Below are 19,309 nucleotides of genomic sequence, written 5' to 3'. Positions count from 1 at the left end.
TCCACTTTGAGAGTTTATTAAAAATACAAATACCTGGGTCACTCCTCAGACCTAACAAACAAGAAACACTTTGAGGATGGAACCCTAAATGAAGATTCCAAAGGGATTCTCACATTCCATGTCTACAAATTAACATTTGGGAATCAATGATCTACAATATATTCTTTAAAATCAATTGTCAAGTTCTGCTAGAAGAGAATTCACTGATCACTTCTCTAAAACCAGCAGGAGAAATTTACACTGGTGGATAGGAAGATAGCAATCAGAAAGGAAAAAGAACACTATGTTTGCAATCATCTCATTCTTTCAGAATACCTGGATAAAATGACAGCAATGATGTAAATGGATGAAAATGCATCTAATCAACTTTAGAGAAAATGTGGTGTAAGAAAGCAGGAAGATTTGTTGCCATCTACAGCTGTCTCTTTAGATCACTGTATTATACACAGAATGGTTAATCCCAAACTGCAAATAACAGACAGAATAATCAGAGTGGGGCCAGCTGACAAGACTTGTGAATTGTGAGGTACCCTGAAGACAGAGCATAAACTCCCTTTAATAAAAATAGCATTATTTAGTTTAGCTAGATAGTGTTACCCACCCCCAGAACTTACTCCTTGGTGATGTCCTCTATACACATTTGGTTTCCCTAAAGTTGGCCACCCACCATTGATGACTACAGCTATCATGTTTCAGTACAAGAGACCAAGTGGGGCTAAAATCTTGACAACTGTACAGCTTTAGAGAACTCTCTAAAAACTGTTAAGTGGAACTAGATAAGCTCAGTTATCTGGAGTTGAAGGTGGTTAAAGACAGTGTAAGTAGAATGAGAAAATTCCTGCCAGCAGACAAAAGGTACATAAAGACAGTGAGGAACGGGGAGAAGTATGAAAGAAACAAGAGTGAAAACACGTGCGTGCATGTAAAGCCCACAGATGGGCAAAGAAAACCACAGAACATCAGAAGATGAGCAACCAAGAAGAAGAGCACAGTAATAGCTAAAAGACCAAATCCAGAACAGAAGAACGCTTGAAACTGAGATGTTTCACATACTTCAGAATTAGAGTCAAGAACCTGAGAGGAGATAACACTCATCGGAAAATAAGTGAGAATAGTTTCAGAAGGGGAAAAAACCACCATAGTAGGAGGTGGGCACCAGTGAGACAGACGTGCCCTGGGAAACAGGAATGGAAGAAAGGGAGAGGACCCACATGCATAAGGAGCCTGAATGGAGACAAAGTGAGAGGAAAGGACTCAAAAAAAAAAAGTTCAAGGAGAAATAAGGGAGCAACATTCTCAGGTGAAAACAAAGCACTACCCTCTCCTGTAAAGACTTTTAAAACTAAACCAAATCAACACTTTTCCACACCGCTACAATTCTTAAAGCTTTCACGAGGAAGGTCACCATCATCTCCCTTCACTCATAAGCAACTTTGGCTTTCCAAGTATGTGAGCTGCAGGGAGAAAGACAGGTGGCAGCCCAAAGAGAGGACCATTCCTCTCATTTCTGGAATGAAAAAAGATACAAATAATTCCAATGTTTTGCAATCATTACAGATTTATAAATTTTCTTTTTTTTTGAACGTTTATTTATTTTTGGGACAGAGAGAGACAGAGCATGAACGGGGGAGGGGCAGAGAGAGAGGGAGACACAGAATCGGAAACAGGCTCCAGGCTCCGAGCCATCAGCCCAGAGCCTGACGCGGGGCTCGAACTCCCGGACCGCGAGATCGTGACCTGGCTGAAGTCAGACGCTTAACCGACTGCGCCACCCAGGCGCCCCGCAATCATTACAGATTTAAATGCCTCCATTAATGTTCAAATCCTATCTTACCCGAGGAACTACAAAGTCAGTACAGCTATGCTTTTTAATGTGAAAATGCTTAGAAATATACTTAAAAGTGGGCTTAAATATTAAAGTGAAACTTTTTTTCTTTAACCATGTTACAGTATTTCATATGGTCACTTGTTACTATTTTGTAATGAAAAGAATTTATCAAGAAAAAAACCAATTTAACTGGTGTTTCACGGTGCTGGCTCTTATGTTCTTTGGGAATGAAAATGGCTAGAATTTTGTCTTGGAGCGAAACTGAAAAGGAACAATTTGTTTTAAAAAAGGAAAGAACAACAACAACAACAAAAGCATACATAGCTTACCATTTTTTTGACTTCAGCCTGGGAGGAGGGTTTCTGGGAATGAGAAACAGTGCTCTCATTGGATGCATGTCACAGAGAGCTGGGGAAAGGAGATGGTTGTGTCAGTATGGCACTTATTTTACTTATTTTTAATTTCTAGGGCTCACTCAAAATATCAAATGCGCTGTCCCATCATCTGATAATCTTTATGTCAAGCAGTTTAGACATCCAGCTATCAACCCTAGGATATACCTTGAATTTCCCCCTTTATAAACATAGCAAAAGATAAGGAGGTCAAGAGCAACAAGAAGAACATAATTTCACAATTCAAATTGACATTGGAAAGTTTTCATAAATCAAAGATAAATATGGATTCAAAGTCTTAAAAGAGTGAATAGCTTAAGTTTCTACACCATCTATAAGATCTCAACGAAAATAATTTTATTGTCATAGGGTCATTGTGAGGATTAAATCAGATACTGCTCGAAAAGGCATTCACAGAGTGCCGAGACATAGTAATAAACCCAGTGAAGCCCTCCAGAAATGTTAACTGTTCTTTTGCTATAGCCAGTGTTACTAAGAAGAAGCAAAGACGAGAGACAAAATGGATTGTTTGATTCTGTGCATTTACTGTTTATACTTCTTTCACTTGCCCATAAAGGCATAGCAGGTGTAAACGCACATATTAATATATCAAAAGAGGTAATGTGCATTTTTGTATGTTTATTTACCTTCGTAAGAATCTTACAAGGCAGCTAAGAAATGGGGGCCAAGAAGACAATCTATTCCCACTGTGAAAAAAACCTGAAACAAAGGATCTGGCAATACATCCCTGTCTCAATTCCTCAGAGGGAAACATGAGGAAACATGGTGTTCAAGACTGACATCCATTTCTGTACTGTAAACTAATTTTTAGCCATTGGAAATTTTTTTCATTCATTCAACAAATATTTATTCAGCAGCAACTATGTAGCATGACATGTACACATTCTTTGTGTACCCCTTTTTTTAGGGGGACCAGCAGATAACGCTGTTTTGTCCCTTTGTTCTCTGCAATTCTACCCGTCTCTGCTCAAAAATCAATTTTATGAAGTTGTCATTGATTTAACTGAAAGGGAGAAGCAAATTTCACACAAGTATCCAAAAAAAGGGAAAAAAAAAGAAAAAAAATTATTCCACAGATAAAAAGTTAGGCCTCTATTTGTAAAGTAATAACATAAGTATTACTAAAATGTCACGTGTTAGGATTTAGTTTCACTAAAGTTTAAATTGTGAAAAGAAAAATTACTGCCTATTATCTGATGTCAGCATAATTTCAGGTCACACATCTAAATACAACTTACATAAAAGATAAAATGTAGCCTACAGACTTCAGGGATCTTCAAAAGGAAGAGTGGATGCCAAGAATCCTTTTACATCTAAAACTTCACTGTATTTATGATTCCTTCCACTAAATGCCCCACTAGGAAAGGCTTTATCCATGAAGTTGTTCTTTTTGAAGGCTTGAGACTGATTTTAACTCACACAGAAGAACTGGGCTAAAGAAGAAAGTACATTACTTACGGGGAGCACCTTCTGCCATTTCAATGGCTGTAATGCCACAAGACCAAAGGTCACTCTGCAAAAATAAAACAGTATGTTACAGCTACTGGATTAGATATGAAGCCACTAACTTATCACTGCTGACTAGTCACACAAATGATTTAAAGGCATTTTTTGGCATATAAACTGAAAAGAAGTTGCCAGAAAATTAAAAGCACAAACACATACGTAAGAATACTTTCCAAATGAATGAATGAATGAAAAAATAAATATAAAATTGACCTGTTAACTAGAACCACTCCCATCTGTGACTGAACGAGAGATGGTCCATGTAAAAGCTTCTCTTGGCCACTGCATGCCTGCTGTTCAGTGTGTCTCCTCATTTCTTTACGTTCAATAATTTTGACTCCTGGCCCAAGTTATGTTTAATTTTATGATTTATGTCACTATCTCAAACTTAATTAAGATGTTAAAATTTTAAAGGCTAACCTGAAACTAATATACACTGTATGTTAATTATATTTGAATTAAAAAATAAATTAACCTTAAAAAAAAAGTTTAAAGGCTAGAAAGCCTTCTTTATAAAAGGCTCAGAGTTGAATTCACCGACTGTAATCACACCGCTAAGCCTCTCTACTCTCCCCTCAAACTTAATAAGGAGTAAGCAATCAGCTGCCTTTCTAGGCATGGAATCTCTTCTCAGTCCCCTGAAATATTAATTGTAAAATTTGAATTTTAACTTTATTCCCCACCCAAATACAAGTTTCATGAGGGCAGACATTCTCGTCTGTTTTATTCACCTTTGTGTCCCCAAAATTGTGACTGGCATGTGGTAGGCACTCAATAAACATCGGCTGATGAATGACGGAAGTAAGTTTTATCAGCCAATTTCTTAAAATCCAAAACAGATTTTTAAAAAGCAGACAATCGGGTAGTTATAATCATTAGCATTCTTTTGTTTATATGCTATATTCTAATGAAAGATTTACTTAAAGTTGCTCAGTTTTCTAAATAACCTATAATTATGTTACACAATTCAAACACATGTTTGATTCCAAGAAGGACAGGCCCACAAATTTCTCCCTTATTTTTATGAGGTTTTCTATACTGTCAAGCGCAAAGGAGGGGCTTCACCCACCTGGACTCAGTGACTAATCTTAAGCATCAGTGGCGGGATATACAGATGTTCACGCCCCCCTGGTGTGATATAACACAAACCATACCCATCTCCTGAGGCAATCCTGCTTTAGGTTTTCTCAATACTAATGGAATTTCTCCAGTTTATAAGACACAAGGAAAATACCTTAACAAAGATTGTAAAGTTAAAATTTTAAAATGGTAAGACAAATCTATATGGTGGAATACTGCCTTGTCAACAAATCAGTGTCATGAAAAAAAGAGGAGGAGGGGCAGTTTGTTAGCCTTGATTAAAAGATACACAGTAGCCAAACAACCAAATACAATGTCTTGTCCTATATTAAACACTCGTTTGGATAAGCCAGGTATAAACCAGTTGGGTTTAATTACAAACTCTGTACTATGAAATTATTTTTAATTTACTTAAGCATCATAATATTTTGGGTATGCTGGAAAATATTTTTGGATATGTAATAACATAATAAAGAGTGACAAGTCACCTAGTCTATAATTTATTGTAAAATACTCCAGCATGTTTAAAAATAAAATAAAAATTTCTTGGGGCGTCTGGGTGGCTCAGTCGGTTGAGTGTCCGACTTCGGTTCAGGTCATGATCTCACGGTCCGTGAGTTCGAGCCCCATGTTGGGCTGTGTGCTGACAGCTCAGAGCCTGGAGCCTGCTTCGGATTCTGTGTCTCTGTCTCTCTTTGACCCTCCCCCGTTCATGCTCTGTCTCTCTCTGTCTCAAAAATAAATAAACATTAAAAAAAAAATTAAAAAATAAAATAAAATAAAAATTCCTCCATACCATATGCTTAAAATGAGCTTCATTAATTGGGTATTTATAATAAATACTAAAATACACTGGAGAGTGTGAAAATATGAACTCAATTTTGAATACCGTTAACAGATACATAGACACTCTGACTCGTTTAATTACAGCAAGAGAACTTTTTTAAAAAAATAATTTTTGTAAACGCTCAACCTGAATCTGATGATCAAATATGGGCTTTACATTGAGATCAAAAAAGTGCATTTTTTTTTTTTAATTTTTTTTTTTCCAACGTTTATTTATTTTTGGGACAAAGAGAGACAGAGCATGAACGGGCGAGGGGCAGAGAGAGAGGGAGACACAGAATCGGAAACAGGCTCCAGGCTCCTAGCCATCAGCCCAGAGCCCGACGCGGGGCTCGAACTCACGGACCGCGAGATCGTGACCTGGCTGAAGTCGGACACTTAACCGACTGCGCCACCCAGGCGCCCCAAAAAAGTGCATTTTTGATACAAGTCCCTAGAGGTCACTCTAATAATTTAAATATATTATTTGTGTGCCAAATCAAAGCTGTAAAGCTCTTTAGCAATACTCTAAAATTTCACATAGATGAAGCTATTGTTATATATTCTGACAGTATTTTTAAAAGTATAATAAACATCTGATTATATTCTTCAATTTTACAAGGATGGCAAACAGGGCAGAAGCATTTAATTCACTCATGACAAAAAGTTCTATGCACAAGTCAGTGACTTGCATTGCCCTGAAAGCAGAATATTACTTAGTAAGGAGAACAGAGGTGATGGGGGATGAACAATAACAAGACAGCATCTCAATACTGTTCCAGAAAATTTGCACTTGCAACAAAGTTTTCAAGTCATTCTCATTGAAAAAGCAGTAAGCTTTTTGTAAGCAGTGCCCCCATCCCTCAGGAATGCCAGGGACCCAGTAAAGGCCAAGAAAGTAGGCGCCTCTTACTCTGTAATCGTAGGTGGCATCTGGGTTCTCATCACAGGCAATGACCTCAGGAGCCATCCAGTAGGGGGTGCCTATGAATGTATTTCTCCTCCCAACTGTCCGGTCCAGCTGAGCACTCACACCGAAATCAACTGTGGGAGGAAGAGAAAGGAAGGAGTAGAACATAATTAGCAAATAAGTAAACTATCAGACGAAGAAAGGTGAGGAGGAGGTGTCTTCAGAGTAAACTCAAGGAGTAATACTTCATGGATATACAAACTCCTCAAGGTCACCAGCACTGATAAGGAGCAGTCTCCAGAGCAGAGCCACTAAAATGACAAGATCCTCTACCAGTCTACCGGCTCCTGGGAAGCCTGAACCCAGCCACTTCCCTGAGCTTCCAGGATAGTGGCCACCAGAGGGACTTTTGGATGAATTAGGACGTTCGGTGCTTGCAGGAAACATGCCTGCGACAAACAAGATCAAGTCATAGAAAGCTCCAAGTTCAGGAGAACTAACACCCACGTGACCTAGCTTCTGAGGCAGCACTAACCACAGAAAGAGAAGAAAGCCACAAAGGTTTTCTGGAAAGAACACAGTAATGAATTCAATAAAGAGAATGAAGCTATATCACAAATATACTAAGAAACACCCCTCAGAGTACCTGGGACTTCCGATTTTTCAGAGTGACCCCTACATCCTACTCAGCCGAACGATGATGGTAGTCTAGAGGAAAGTTCAAGGGTGGGAGGCAGAGCTGACAGGAAGATCAGGATCTCTAATAGAATGTTTGCGAATGATACCACTACGTACATTGTCATTACCCCTAGGAGGACTGCACGATGCTGAGATCACTCACAGGAGTGGGGTTATAGACTCAACTTGTGTATGTACATCTCCTGAAGCCACTCGGGCAACGACATGGCCAAGAGGTGGGCTCACAAGCTAAGGGCTCCTGAGACAGACACATGTGCCAAGCAGTGCATGCCATTTGCAGCAACTCAAATAGCAGTCGCAAGTGATCACCAAGCGATTATTACGAAGGGAGTATCACAGGCCTGGCACCAGCAGGCCAGTGCAGGGGACACACACAGCTTGCTGAGTCACTGGGAATGAGAACAATTCAAGTGTCTCCTATCTTGGTTTTGAGGGAATTTCCTAAATGGGCACCCTATTTCTCCACAGACGACCGATAAATGGGGGTATTATGCAAGAAAGCAATAATGAAGATTTTAAGGTAGAACTACGGCGCATAAGATTTTTGAAAGATGGAGTAGATCCTTATAAGTAGAAAGAATTTTTTTCTGTGATGCCTTAGTGGAAGAAAACTTACTGCTAATTCTGTTTAAAAATTTGACAGAACCATTATATAAAAGTGGGATTGAAAAAAGTTCAGGGGCGCCTGGATGGCTCAGTCAGTTAAGCGTCCGACCTCAGCTCAGGTCATGGTCTCACGGTCCGTGAGTTCAAGCCCCGTGTCGGGCTCTGTGCTGACAGCTCAGAGCCTGGAGCCTGCTTTGGATTCTGTGTCTCCCTCTCTCTCTGCCCCTCCCCTGCTCATGCTCTGTCTCTCTCTGTCTCAAAAATAAATAAAAACATTAAAAAAAAATTTTTTTTAAAGGAAAAAAGAAAAAAGTTCAAATTCAGGTAAGGGAAACAGGAAATATAGAAGAACCATTATAAAATCATCTCCAGGAAGATACTTTGGACCTCATCCATTCAAGCATCCACACATAAATTTACTGAGCACCTACTACATCTAAGCCACTAAGTTAGGTGCCAGATTAGAATGCTTTCATAAGGGGCACCTGGGTGGCTCAGTTGGTTGGGCAACTGACTTCAGCTCAGGTCATGATCTCGCAGTTTGTGAGTTTGAGCCCTGTGTTGGGCTCTGTGCTGACAGCTCAGAGCCTGGAGCCTGCTTCGGATTCTGTGTCTCCCTCTCTCTCTACCCCTCCCCTGCTCACACTCTATGTTTCTCTGTCTCTCAATAGTAAACAGACGTTAAAAAAAAATTATAAAAAAAAAAGAATGCTCTCATAAATAAAACATCCTAGTTGCTACACTCCTAGAAATTACATTCCGGTGAATAAGGCAGAAATAGAGGTAAACAAATAGCTGTATAATTATAAATTGTGATCAGTATTAATGAGGAAACAAGTGGTGGCACCCAATACAGATCAGAGGGTCAGGGAAGGTCTCTGAAGATGAGGAAAAAACTGCAACTTCAAAACTGTTCCCAGTGGGGAATAGTGTATGTGAAGACGCCAAGGGAAAAGTCTAAGAAATATAAAAATGAGTGAACTGAAGAAGAGAGAAGTGAGGATGGTCACAAAGTAGGGCTGGAAAGTAGTAGGAGCCATGGCTTTTTATGGGCCATGGTAAGAAATGTACATTTTATTCCAGGTGTAAAAGGAAGCCACTAACGGGTCTTAAAGAAAGTGATGTGATCTGATTTAAACAGTAGTCTATTATATGGTGAGCAGAGCAGAGGGGAGAAGCATGAGGGAAGGGCGGTTGGAGCCAGACAAAATAATAACCCCAGTTCTCACTTCTTAAGTAGAACAAAAGAGAAAATGTGGGTAACAGACTGAGCTTTTAGCTAAATGCCAGTGAGGTAGAGAGTGTCGCTGGTCTGCACCAGGGGCCAAGTATTAGATCATGTGGCACATGCATCACATACCAAGTTTCACCTCTGCATTCTCAGTCAGCAATACATTCTGGCCCTTGATGTCCCGGTGAATCACGTGATGGATATGAAGATGTGCCAGTCCCTGAAGAAGACAGACAGATTTGAATTTTAGTTCTTTGTTGCTGCAAATAGCCAGGAACATACTTTTTATAACAAAATGCACATGCACGCCAATAGCTTTATGAACCATATTCAGAACGTACTATAATTCAATCTTAGTGCCTTCCCATGAAGACATCACCAGTAGTACCACACAAACAGAAAGAAGTACCCATTCCCTAATTCCAGTGGGTTAGGTCCCTTGTGTGAGCAACATTACCCGTTTCTAGCTGTTCCTTGAAGATACGCTCTAGATTACCATCTGTAGTTTCTCTGCTGTAATTTGTGCTATTTGTGTACAGGGTGGTTCCTTTCCCACGCTACATGTCCATCTTTCAGTGGGTGACCCCGTGGGTATATCTGAACTAGACCCATCCCAGGGGAAAAGCAAAGAGCCAGAGAGGGTTTTAAGTCTGGCTGTTGAACACTGCCTAGTTTTCCCACCACATAGTGACAAACTGCTAACTGCTGATCAATCCCACTTCCACCCCAGCATAAAACAATTCTGCCACTGAAACAGCTTTATGTTCAAATAAAATATCCTTCCTTCCCAAGGATATAAACCCTACTGGGCATATAGCACTTTCTGATGACCTTGTATCTGGAGCAAAGCCCAAGAGCATGTCTCTTAAGAGAGGTGGCAGAAGAACGAAAACACATTCTGCATCCAACAGATGCCCGACAGACAAAAAGGTGTCATTCTCACAACTCCTGTACTTTTTCTATCTTTAGCTAGAGAAGCCAAATCTATAGGCTGCCTCCTTAAGATACAAGCAACCTATTTATTCTGAAATGTCTCAATTCAAAATGGCCAGATCAGAAGAAAGGTTTATTTCATTTTCCAGTTTGATTTTTTCTGTGAGGTTTTATTATCATTACTGTGTAGGGTATGTGTTAAATACAACAGCCGCTCTAGAATACTAATTTTTCTAGCACAGGGGGTTTCTAAACAACAATTTACTAGTCTGCTTATAAAGCAGAATTGAGCCTACATGATGGCCCTGTTTATTTTCCCCCCACACAGGATGTGCAGTGTTACACCGCAAAGCACTGACTAGGGGAAAAAGGCACTAAAAATATATGGTATGTTAGTGCTATAGTTAGGAAGAAAGTCTCTCCTTTCAGCATGGCATAACTTTGAACAGCAAAGAAGAAACAAACAAAAAAAGTAGCTTCCCTAATTCCTTCATAATTCCTACTTCTATTATTTCAGTTCATTTTATATTCTTTTTCACAACCCCCATCTTATACTTTTACAGGATTATCTTAGCAACAACAAACATAAGTATTCACATCTTCTCAAAGAAATGTGGCCTGCATGCACTCTTGTTTCTTACAAGCAATAAACTTAAGAAATATCTACTTCCTGTCCCTACTGCTAAGGGATTGATGTGTCTCCAGGTGAAACCACTCAAGGTGTGTCTAATAGCTCGTAGACAGTGTGAACTTGAGTTATGATTATTCCAAATGAGTACATCTTTCCCTATATGAAGAGAGAGGATGCATGTTCAACTACTGCCATGCCAAAAGTTAAGCCACAATTATTCCTCCATAGCAAAGATAGTCCAAATACACAGTAAATACCACCCTAGAGCAAATGCATCAAAGTTTCAAAACCAGAAAACATTCTTCCTGTAACTCTCATTCATGGACATAGAGCAAAGGAACATCAAAGGTTGTCCTTCAGTGTTGGTTATGAAAGGCTTACAATGAATATCAGCTTCTACTAAAATGCATCAATAGCTGTGCGGACTATAAACGTAGAAGTGGGCTGGAATGAACATGGCTGGCTTTGCTGGTAAACCTTTGGTCAAGAGTCTCAGTGGGCCAGCCCAAGAGAGCTTTCCTACTGATGTCTGAGGCCTATATGCTCATGACTCTCAACCTTCTGAGGATCTTAACATAATAACAGCATGTGAATCTAACATCTACTAAAGAAGGTAGACAAGTTTCGCTGCTGCAGAAATTAGCTAACCCAGCAGTGTCTTTGAGAACCCAGGTTATCCACTTGGGCTGGCTGGGTGCCTTCCTTTTCCAGGACAGCTCACCTCCTTCTCACCATATTGCTTTCTCTTTACCAAAGTGGACTCTCAGTGTCCCTGTGAAAAAACACATACTAGCTTGTGACACACTGACTCTTCCAGAGACTTGTTTTTAGTTCATTTAGACTTTGGTTACAGAAAAAATTGCCATCCTAAATGAAATGTAAATGAAGGGAACTCTTTGTTTCAGGTACCCACTGAGGTGGAAAACATTTGGCGTATCTCAGAAGGATGTCCATTAAGCTATTATGATCATTCCAGGGCCTCAAACAACCCGGGCATCTTTGAAATAATGTCTGAGATCAATGGAAGTAAAATAGCTAAATATACTTATTACACGATCAGTAGAAAAATGCTTGCCTGCGTACATAAAAACATGTTAGTTGTCTCTGATAGGCAAAATACATTTGACACCTAGGGCATTCATACTAAAACCTACATCTCTGCTTGAGAAATCCTACACTGGAATTATATACACAAAAGGTGTCAGTAAGTGTAATATTTACTGACAATTTGTTATATACTCACATTACATTAAATAATTTCATATATACCAACTCATTTAATTCTCATAACAATGACACTTGCTTCATAAGGTTGGTATCTAAAATTTACAGATGAAGAAAGTCCTTAAAGGGGAGTAACTTTGCCAGGGGTGTGTATCAGGTAAGTAGCAAAGGCAGGACTCAAACCCACATCTGCCTCACTCTAACCACTGTTTTCTCCTGCAGACCAGGCCAAGAGTTTTAGTTGTTAATATAATGAATGCATTTGCCCACTTGGTGAACTCTTTCACAGTAGTACAGGATGGGATACTTAGTTTTCCACTTTTAGACTCTGCTTCTTACAATAACCATAAAAGATAGGACTCTCATGTTTTCATAATGAAATCTGAGTGTGATTATAAAGAGAAGGTAAGGTTCTTCCACCTCAGCCCCTATGACTAGTTTTCTTAAGGGAATTGCTTAATTTCAAGGGCTTCATAACATATCTAAATAAAAAGGAATTAAAATTCATCTCTGTAAATTCTAGGTGGTGTTTTTTAAACCTGAAATCCTCTAAGAAACTTAAATATAAAAGTAGGGTAAATTTACCTATAAATAAAAAATACAGCAACAGTTTTTTTTATTAGTGAGAGAAGCATAAGAATTAGATTCTAGTTTAACTCCACAGTCTTTATTTTTTAAATGTGGTGGGTAAATGAAATCCAACAAAATCATCTAAATGTGTAATTAAGGGGTAGTGACACTGGGACAGCTGGCCAAAGGGAAGAGGCCCACTGCTAACCCACACGCACTTTCCAAATGCAATCTACACAGGCCCTCTGCCCGTGGCATAAGTGCAGCACCACTACTGAACGCGATCATTTAGAATCTGCTAAAACAGTAGTTCAGAAACGTTAACATAATAAACTGGCTTTCAATCAGCTGTAAAAAACATTAAACATTAGAACTTCCCCTCGTAAATACTGCAACAAATTCTCAGAGTTAATGTCAAAGTCCACAAGATGATTCTAAAAGCCAGCGATTGGCATCATTGATATTGATTCATAAGCTTAGACACAGGATTCCTATAAAAACAATAGTTAGAGACGATTTCTCTTCACTTGGATTTTCTTTTTAACACCTGGAGGGTGAATTCAGGGAAATACAGAAAACTATTTTTGGGTAAGTCTACTTTCCTTAGATACTTGTCATAATCAAAACCATGATGTAGCTTAAACAATCAAAGCCAGCCAGTTATACAGAGCCCTTGGCTGTCATGAAAAGAACAATCTGTACAGTTACAGTTAATGCAAAGTAATACTCAGGGCTAGGAAAATGAAAATGGAAACACAAGACCATGTACCGGGCATCACAGACTCGCCCTTCTCCTTACCCTCAGGATTTCTCTGGAGATGTAAGCTATCCAGTCTTCCTTGAGTGTGTTCCCTTTGGTGTTCTTCACAAGGTCTGTAATGGACCCAGCCCCGCAGAACTCCATAACAAGCTACGGGACAGACAAGACACACTGTGACTAGCACATCCTAGCAGTCAGTGAGAGCATCACAGCTATTAGTACACACTGGAGGGAAGTCAGGAAAGCAGTCTAACCCCCCTCTGCCTTCCCTAAAGATCTGGGTACATGATCATCTTGGAAGCATCCAAATTACTGAGAGCTCATTTCGCCATTTAATTTATTCACTGTGTATGTTTGATCCAGGAGATTTAAGAGTTTCTGATATTTAACAGCACATCCCCCAGTGCAGAGATTCTAAAGTGTTCTTCCTCTCTCATATGGGCATGGGAAGACCATTTTGTCCTTAATCAGTGACTAATTATCAGAAATCTGATGGAAATACTCTAACATCTTCTCTCATTTGCCAGAGTCAAAGATATTCTATCTTCCATACATTATGATTCTCAACCTTTTATATTAAGAGAAATGCTATTTTAAAGCAGTACATAATTTTAAAAATACATTTTTACAACACCTAAATGTTTATACAATATGAACACAAGTATATTTTCTAAATACCTAGAAAATGAATCGAGCGATTCTAAAATTTTAACTTTGATTGGACTTGGGCAATGAAAATAAAGATTAATTGCTTCTCTTTTGCCTTAATTTTGCAAATTTTCTATGATGAGTTTTAAAAAATTAGAAAAAGTATTTTCCTGCTTTTTAAGTCCAGTGCCTTTGGCATAACTAACATGATAACCACAGATCTGACAGCATGTCAGTGTCACTATCTTCAAGACAGACGTGGCTCAGTAAGAGATAAGGCTGAATGTTTATCAATTCTAGGAATATCCCTGGAATTTAATACTTTCAATTAATTGTCATCATTAATATTATTAATAAATACTGTCATACTGTTTTCTTGTGACATGTCCCCTTCCAGATGGCAAAGAAGATGCATTTAGTTGAGCTTCCGTATTAATTTCCATAAATAAAGTTTTTATTGTTGGTTTTATTTCTGAGCTCCTAATTTCCTTGCGTTTTGGTTACATTACTTTTAAAAAGTGCCATTTTATTCCTGAAACATGAAGTTAACTTTTTTCCACGCAAAGTGAAGCCAACATAAAAATAAACATTCAGCCAAGACTGTTTAACCTTTAACCAAGAAAGCCAAGGAAGATACCAGGCACTACCCCCTTTGTCTTTGCTTTTCTCTCCCCTCCCTCTGGAAGGTCCTTACTGTCCTTTTTAGTACAACTAAAGAGGAAACCTCACAAAACCCTCGGGAAACATTTGCCTACCCAGAGCTGGTCATCATGTCCTGGAGGGCTCTTCTTAATGAAAGCACCGTAATATGTTGCAATATTTCTATGATGAGAATATTTCTTCAGCATATTTATCTCCAGTTTGATTTCTTCCTCTTCATCCTTAAGAAAAAAATAAAAATAAAATGTGTGGCTTTTGAATGATGTGCATTTTACCTTCCCCACCCACAGGCAATAACACAAGTTCCCAGCCCCTCCCACAAGGGAGAGACATACATTCACTTTATCCTAGTGACAAGAATTGGGGACTTCAACAAGACTCACCCTTTGAAATGTGATTACAAGCTATGCAAGAAATAAGTAAGTATAAAAGTTACAGATGTACATAAGATGTAGCATGGAGCAGCTATTCCATTAACTATGACCTTTGAACCTCAGTTTGCTCATTTGTAAAAATGCGAGGAAAAAAGAGAACTGACTGATACTATTTCAACTAATTACAAGGAAAAGTTGTTTCTTTTCTAGAAAAGATTTGTGCATGTAAATCATCTGGCACACCAAAGGCAGAGAAGCTTCACCTGTAACAACCTTGCAGAAAGCATTACCTTCTGGTGTGGCCACAGGCAGATTACCGAATATAGACCAGCACTGCAGGCCCTGGACGGATGGCATGCTTAATGAGATCCACTACCCCGAAAAGAGATCCAGGTGAGTCCGGCGAGCCACAGTAATAAAACATCATTCAGCGACAGCAGGTTGTTTTAGACTTGGCTCACCCCCCAGACTCTTGCTTTATTAAAGTGAGATGAACAGAGGAAGAAATGTAGAGTTTGTGTGAAAAGATCAGAAGGAGAATGAAAGAAACAGATGGTGACACAGGTCTGGAAAATAAAAATAAGTTGTCCTTGTGAATGGTGAGGGCTGCCAGTCTCCGCCTTTCTCTCTCATACACCCCTGGGGCAGTACCTGCAACAGCATGGGCATTCTGTCCCTTGGTGCATACACATGACACAGAGAGAGTCTGCCAAACTACCTGCTGGGTTATGTTAAGTAAGATTTATGGACAGCATGAGAATGAGAGGAAAGCAGAATTAAAGTGATGAAGAGGAGAGAAGGTGGGGGAAAAGAGAAAAACCACCCTGGCTAGAAAAACAGCATCTGGGGGAGGATAATGATCTTAGAAAAACACTGGATAATCAGATCTCTAGAATTCCCTTTATTACATATATTTACTGACATGCTCAATCCACTTACAACTGATGTTCTTCCTTCTCCAGGGAAGACTCAGCGTTTCTAAGTAGTCAAGGTGTGTAAGAGAAAGATAGTGCATGTGAAAGAACATGCATGCACACAGGCTGAAGAAACCTACTGTGACAGCCTAGCATCTCCAAAACCCATTTATAAGGCCTCACGGATCTAAAGTTTGGTTTGAAAATACTGTTAAGATAAAAGCTACAACATTATTAATTAGATATTAGTGATGACACCAAATGAAAAAACAAAATTTCTTAAAATACAACTTTCAACTGTACACTACTGCTTTAGAAACCAAACATGTAACAAAACAAACTCAGTACAGTGATTTTTTTTTTATTTTTTAAAAAAATTTTTCTTAACGTTTATTTATTATTGAGAGACAGAGAGACACAGAGTGTGAGCAGGGGAGAGGTAGAGAGGGGGGAGACACAGAATCTGAAATAGGTTCCAGGCTCTGAGCTGTCAGCACAGAGCCCGACGTGGGGCTCGAACTCATGAACTGGGAGATCATGACCTGAGCTGAAGTCAGTCGCTCAACCTACTGAATCAAATCAGGTGTCCCTCAGTACAGTGATTTTTCAGATGGTGGCCTCCAGCTTGGTCCCCAGACATAAGTACATTAGAATATTACAGTATATTAATAGGCATAGTTGTCATGTGATTTTAGCAGATGGTGACTGCAAACACGGAGCAGAGTCACATGGCCAAGTACAGTCCATACAATAATCTGTGTACTAATTCTCATTCAAACCCTGTATATATGAAAACACACCAAATATATCACTTCAATCTGTGATTTAAACATGGCCATGTTGAGAGTAGCAATGAAAACTGAGATACTGAATAACCAGGATAACTATCTTAATCCTAAACAAAAGCAGTGTTAAGCCTGGCTAGTATACACAAGAACACACTCCTACTTGGGACTTTTCTTCAAAGAAACTTTATACTAAAACATAAAAGGGTGACAATTTTTATTAATGTAAGGAAGGAAGCATGTCCAAAACACAGCTAGAAGGCCCAATTCATTAAAAGCTTTATCTTCTTGCTCTTTCCACATGCTCACATACACACGCAGAGTGTGTAATGACCACAACTTGCTGGCACACAACACATGAAGCCTCTCTCTCCAGCATCACCACAACTTACAGCTCACTCCCAACAGTATCTGGGAGCAGCCCAGGACAACCCTAATGGGACCTGTCAAGACCAATAGGTTCCTAACAAAAAGTGGCACATGACCCTATGGCCAATAATGTGCTCCTGATTGGAAAGGCATGCAGTGACTGTCACTCCTAGAACAAGGCCTATGGTTAAACATGTTGTGCCCTGAAAAGCTAAATATCCCACTTTCCATACACTGGACCACAATTAGATGATTAGAAAGTCAGCTAAAGGTTTGATTTTTTTTTTTCCTTTTATCCAAAATCATCAATGTACAAAGATCTGGGATATAAAGACTACACAAAAACAAAAAGAACAATGGTGAACTAAAATAGGAGAAAATCAAAATATTGATTTTAATTTTGTATTTGTAGCCAATCATGACATGCAGTGTGTGCATCTTGTTGGGTTGCACAGACTTTGCTTTTATTGATTCATCCCTACCTACCTCCCTTCCACTCCCCATATTGGCTAAATTATTCTAAGAGTCATTATTCTGTGTGATACTCTGCCAGTAAGTTTCACTTCTTGACAGAAAGCAAATGTTACCTACAATTCTCCCATGAGAAGCTTCCTGTGCAATAATTAAGGATCACAACATATTTTGATGAGTTTCAATATATTTTTTCTTTAGCAACATAAACCAGTGTCTTCTAGGATCTGACTTGCTCACCACTCTTTTTTTTTTTTTTTTAAGGTTAATTTATTTATTTTGAGAGAGACAGAGACAGAAAGCCGGGGGGGGGGGGGGGGCGGGGAGAGGGAGGGAGAATCCCAAGCAGACTCCACCCTCAGTATGAAGACCAAAGCAGGCTCAATTTCACAACATTTGAGATCACTACCTGAGCTGAAATCAAGAGCTGGATGCTTAACCGAATGAGCCACCCAGGTGCCCCTTTTCACCATTCTTTATAAGAAGAATTAAGAGCTTCCAGAAGCACTTGATGTTTTCAGAGCTCATGGAATTGAAATTCTTATGCATTCTATATATTTAAAAATTCTCATAGGCTTAAATTCAGTGCTGTCCACTGATGTGAAAGACACTTAATATGCATAATGGTAAATACTGTTGGCAGACTGTCACAGCACAATATATTTACTTAAATCCAAGATGCCACTAGGTAGAGACACTGAAGTACTTCATGTAATGAAAGTATGATTCACCATCAACCATAGACATACATTTTTGAAATTGGGCCACGTATTAGAAACAATGAAATATGATATAAGAACTTAAATACAATCAAGTTTAGCAACAGCTTTTCTAATATAACTGAAACATCCAAGTATTATCCATAAATACAGTAATCAGATCAATGCCACTTGCCAGAGTATTTCCAAGGTTTAAGTAGTCAAATCCTGGAAGCATATGAAACTGAACTACCAAAAATTTTGAGAGGAAACCATACTGGCCTCTCAAACTAGTATTTTAGGAAATTGTTTATATATACTTTGGACCTTCCTTCTCTTGCTTCTATGATTTCAAAATAGATGACCATCATACATCTTATAAAATAAAAAGGGCATTTTACCACCAGTAACTGTCATATACTAATTAAGAATGCCCACCTTGGAGAAAAAGCATCAGAAATGTAGAATCTGCCAATGGCTTTGAGCCAACTACAACTGGAATCCTAACTATGACTAATGTGTATAATAACACATGTTGTCTTTGGAGTAATAATGAACCAACTTTGAATTCAAATTTCCCTTTGGTCATTAGTTAAATACAAGTTTGGTGGTCTCATTCCAACATTTAAATATGTACACACTCCCACCACCACATGCCCCATTTAGCCTGAGAAAAATACAGTAGAAAACAGTCGGGGCAGGCTAAAGCTGAAAGTTAACAACCACCCTGTATATGAAAGAAAGTGGAATGGACAAAACGACAGGACCTAAGATTATATATCCCATCTGTCTAGACCAAGTCCAAATGACCTTGCCCTTCATTCTCCTCTTTAGGAGCCCACAATCATACACAGATGAAAGAAAAAAAAAAAGGTAACTACAGAGAAGAGAGGGTACGTTTTGGTGAGAAAAGGAAGGCTCCCTCCTGGTTTTCTCCATGATGAGGCAGCTGCTAGGCTCCACTCAGCGATTTAATGCAGCTGATGCCAATTAGCATTTTGGACTCCAACCAGGGGAGCCAACTCTCATAGAAAAGGTCTTTGTCTCTGGCTGGAATAGGACTAGGCAAGGAGTTTTCTGTTGCCTTCCTTGGCTGCTTAGAGGCTGGAGGAGGGGAAAACATCTGAATAGTGGTAATTTTCAAAAGCAGCTATGGGTTCATAAATAAGTCATA

At 39.0% G+C, this 19,309-nt stretch overlaps 1 protein-coding gene across 50 annotated transcripts in view; it reads right to left on the bottom strand.

Annotated features, from left to right (window-relative positions):
* MAP4K4 (mitogen-activated protein kinase kinase kinase kinase 4) overlaps positions 1–19,309 on the bottom strand; it is a 194,894-nt gene that overhangs the window by 63,563 nt on the left and 112,022 nt on the right. For all 50 annotated transcript variants that reach the window (XM_086701357.1, XM_086701359.1, XM_086701368.1 and 47 more), the window contains exons 4-9: positions 14,620–14,745; positions 13,256–13,366; positions 9,228–9,318; positions 6,566–6,696; positions 3,700–3,754; positions 2,158–2,236 (exon numbers count right to left, since the gene is read on the bottom strand). In XM_086701357.1, the coding sequence (XP_086557483.1) occupies positions 2,158–2,236; positions 3,700–3,754; positions 6,566–6,696; positions 9,228–9,318; positions 13,256–13,366; positions 14,620–14,745 (593 nt within the window). The remainder of the gene's footprint in view (positions 1–2,157; positions 2,237–3,699; positions 3,755–6,565; positions 6,697–9,227; positions 9,319–13,255; positions 13,367–14,619; positions 14,746–19,309) is intronic.

The sequence above is a fragment of the Puma concolor genome, chromosome A3 (assembly GCF_028749965.1).
Source record: "Puma concolor isolate L17-30 chromosome A3, mPumCon1.1.hap2, whole genome shotgun sequence".
Taxonomy (NCBI): domain Eukaryota; kingdom Metazoa; phylum Chordata; class Mammalia; order Carnivora; family Felidae; genus Puma; species Puma concolor.
This window is presented reverse-complemented; position numbering and strand designations above follow the sequence as displayed.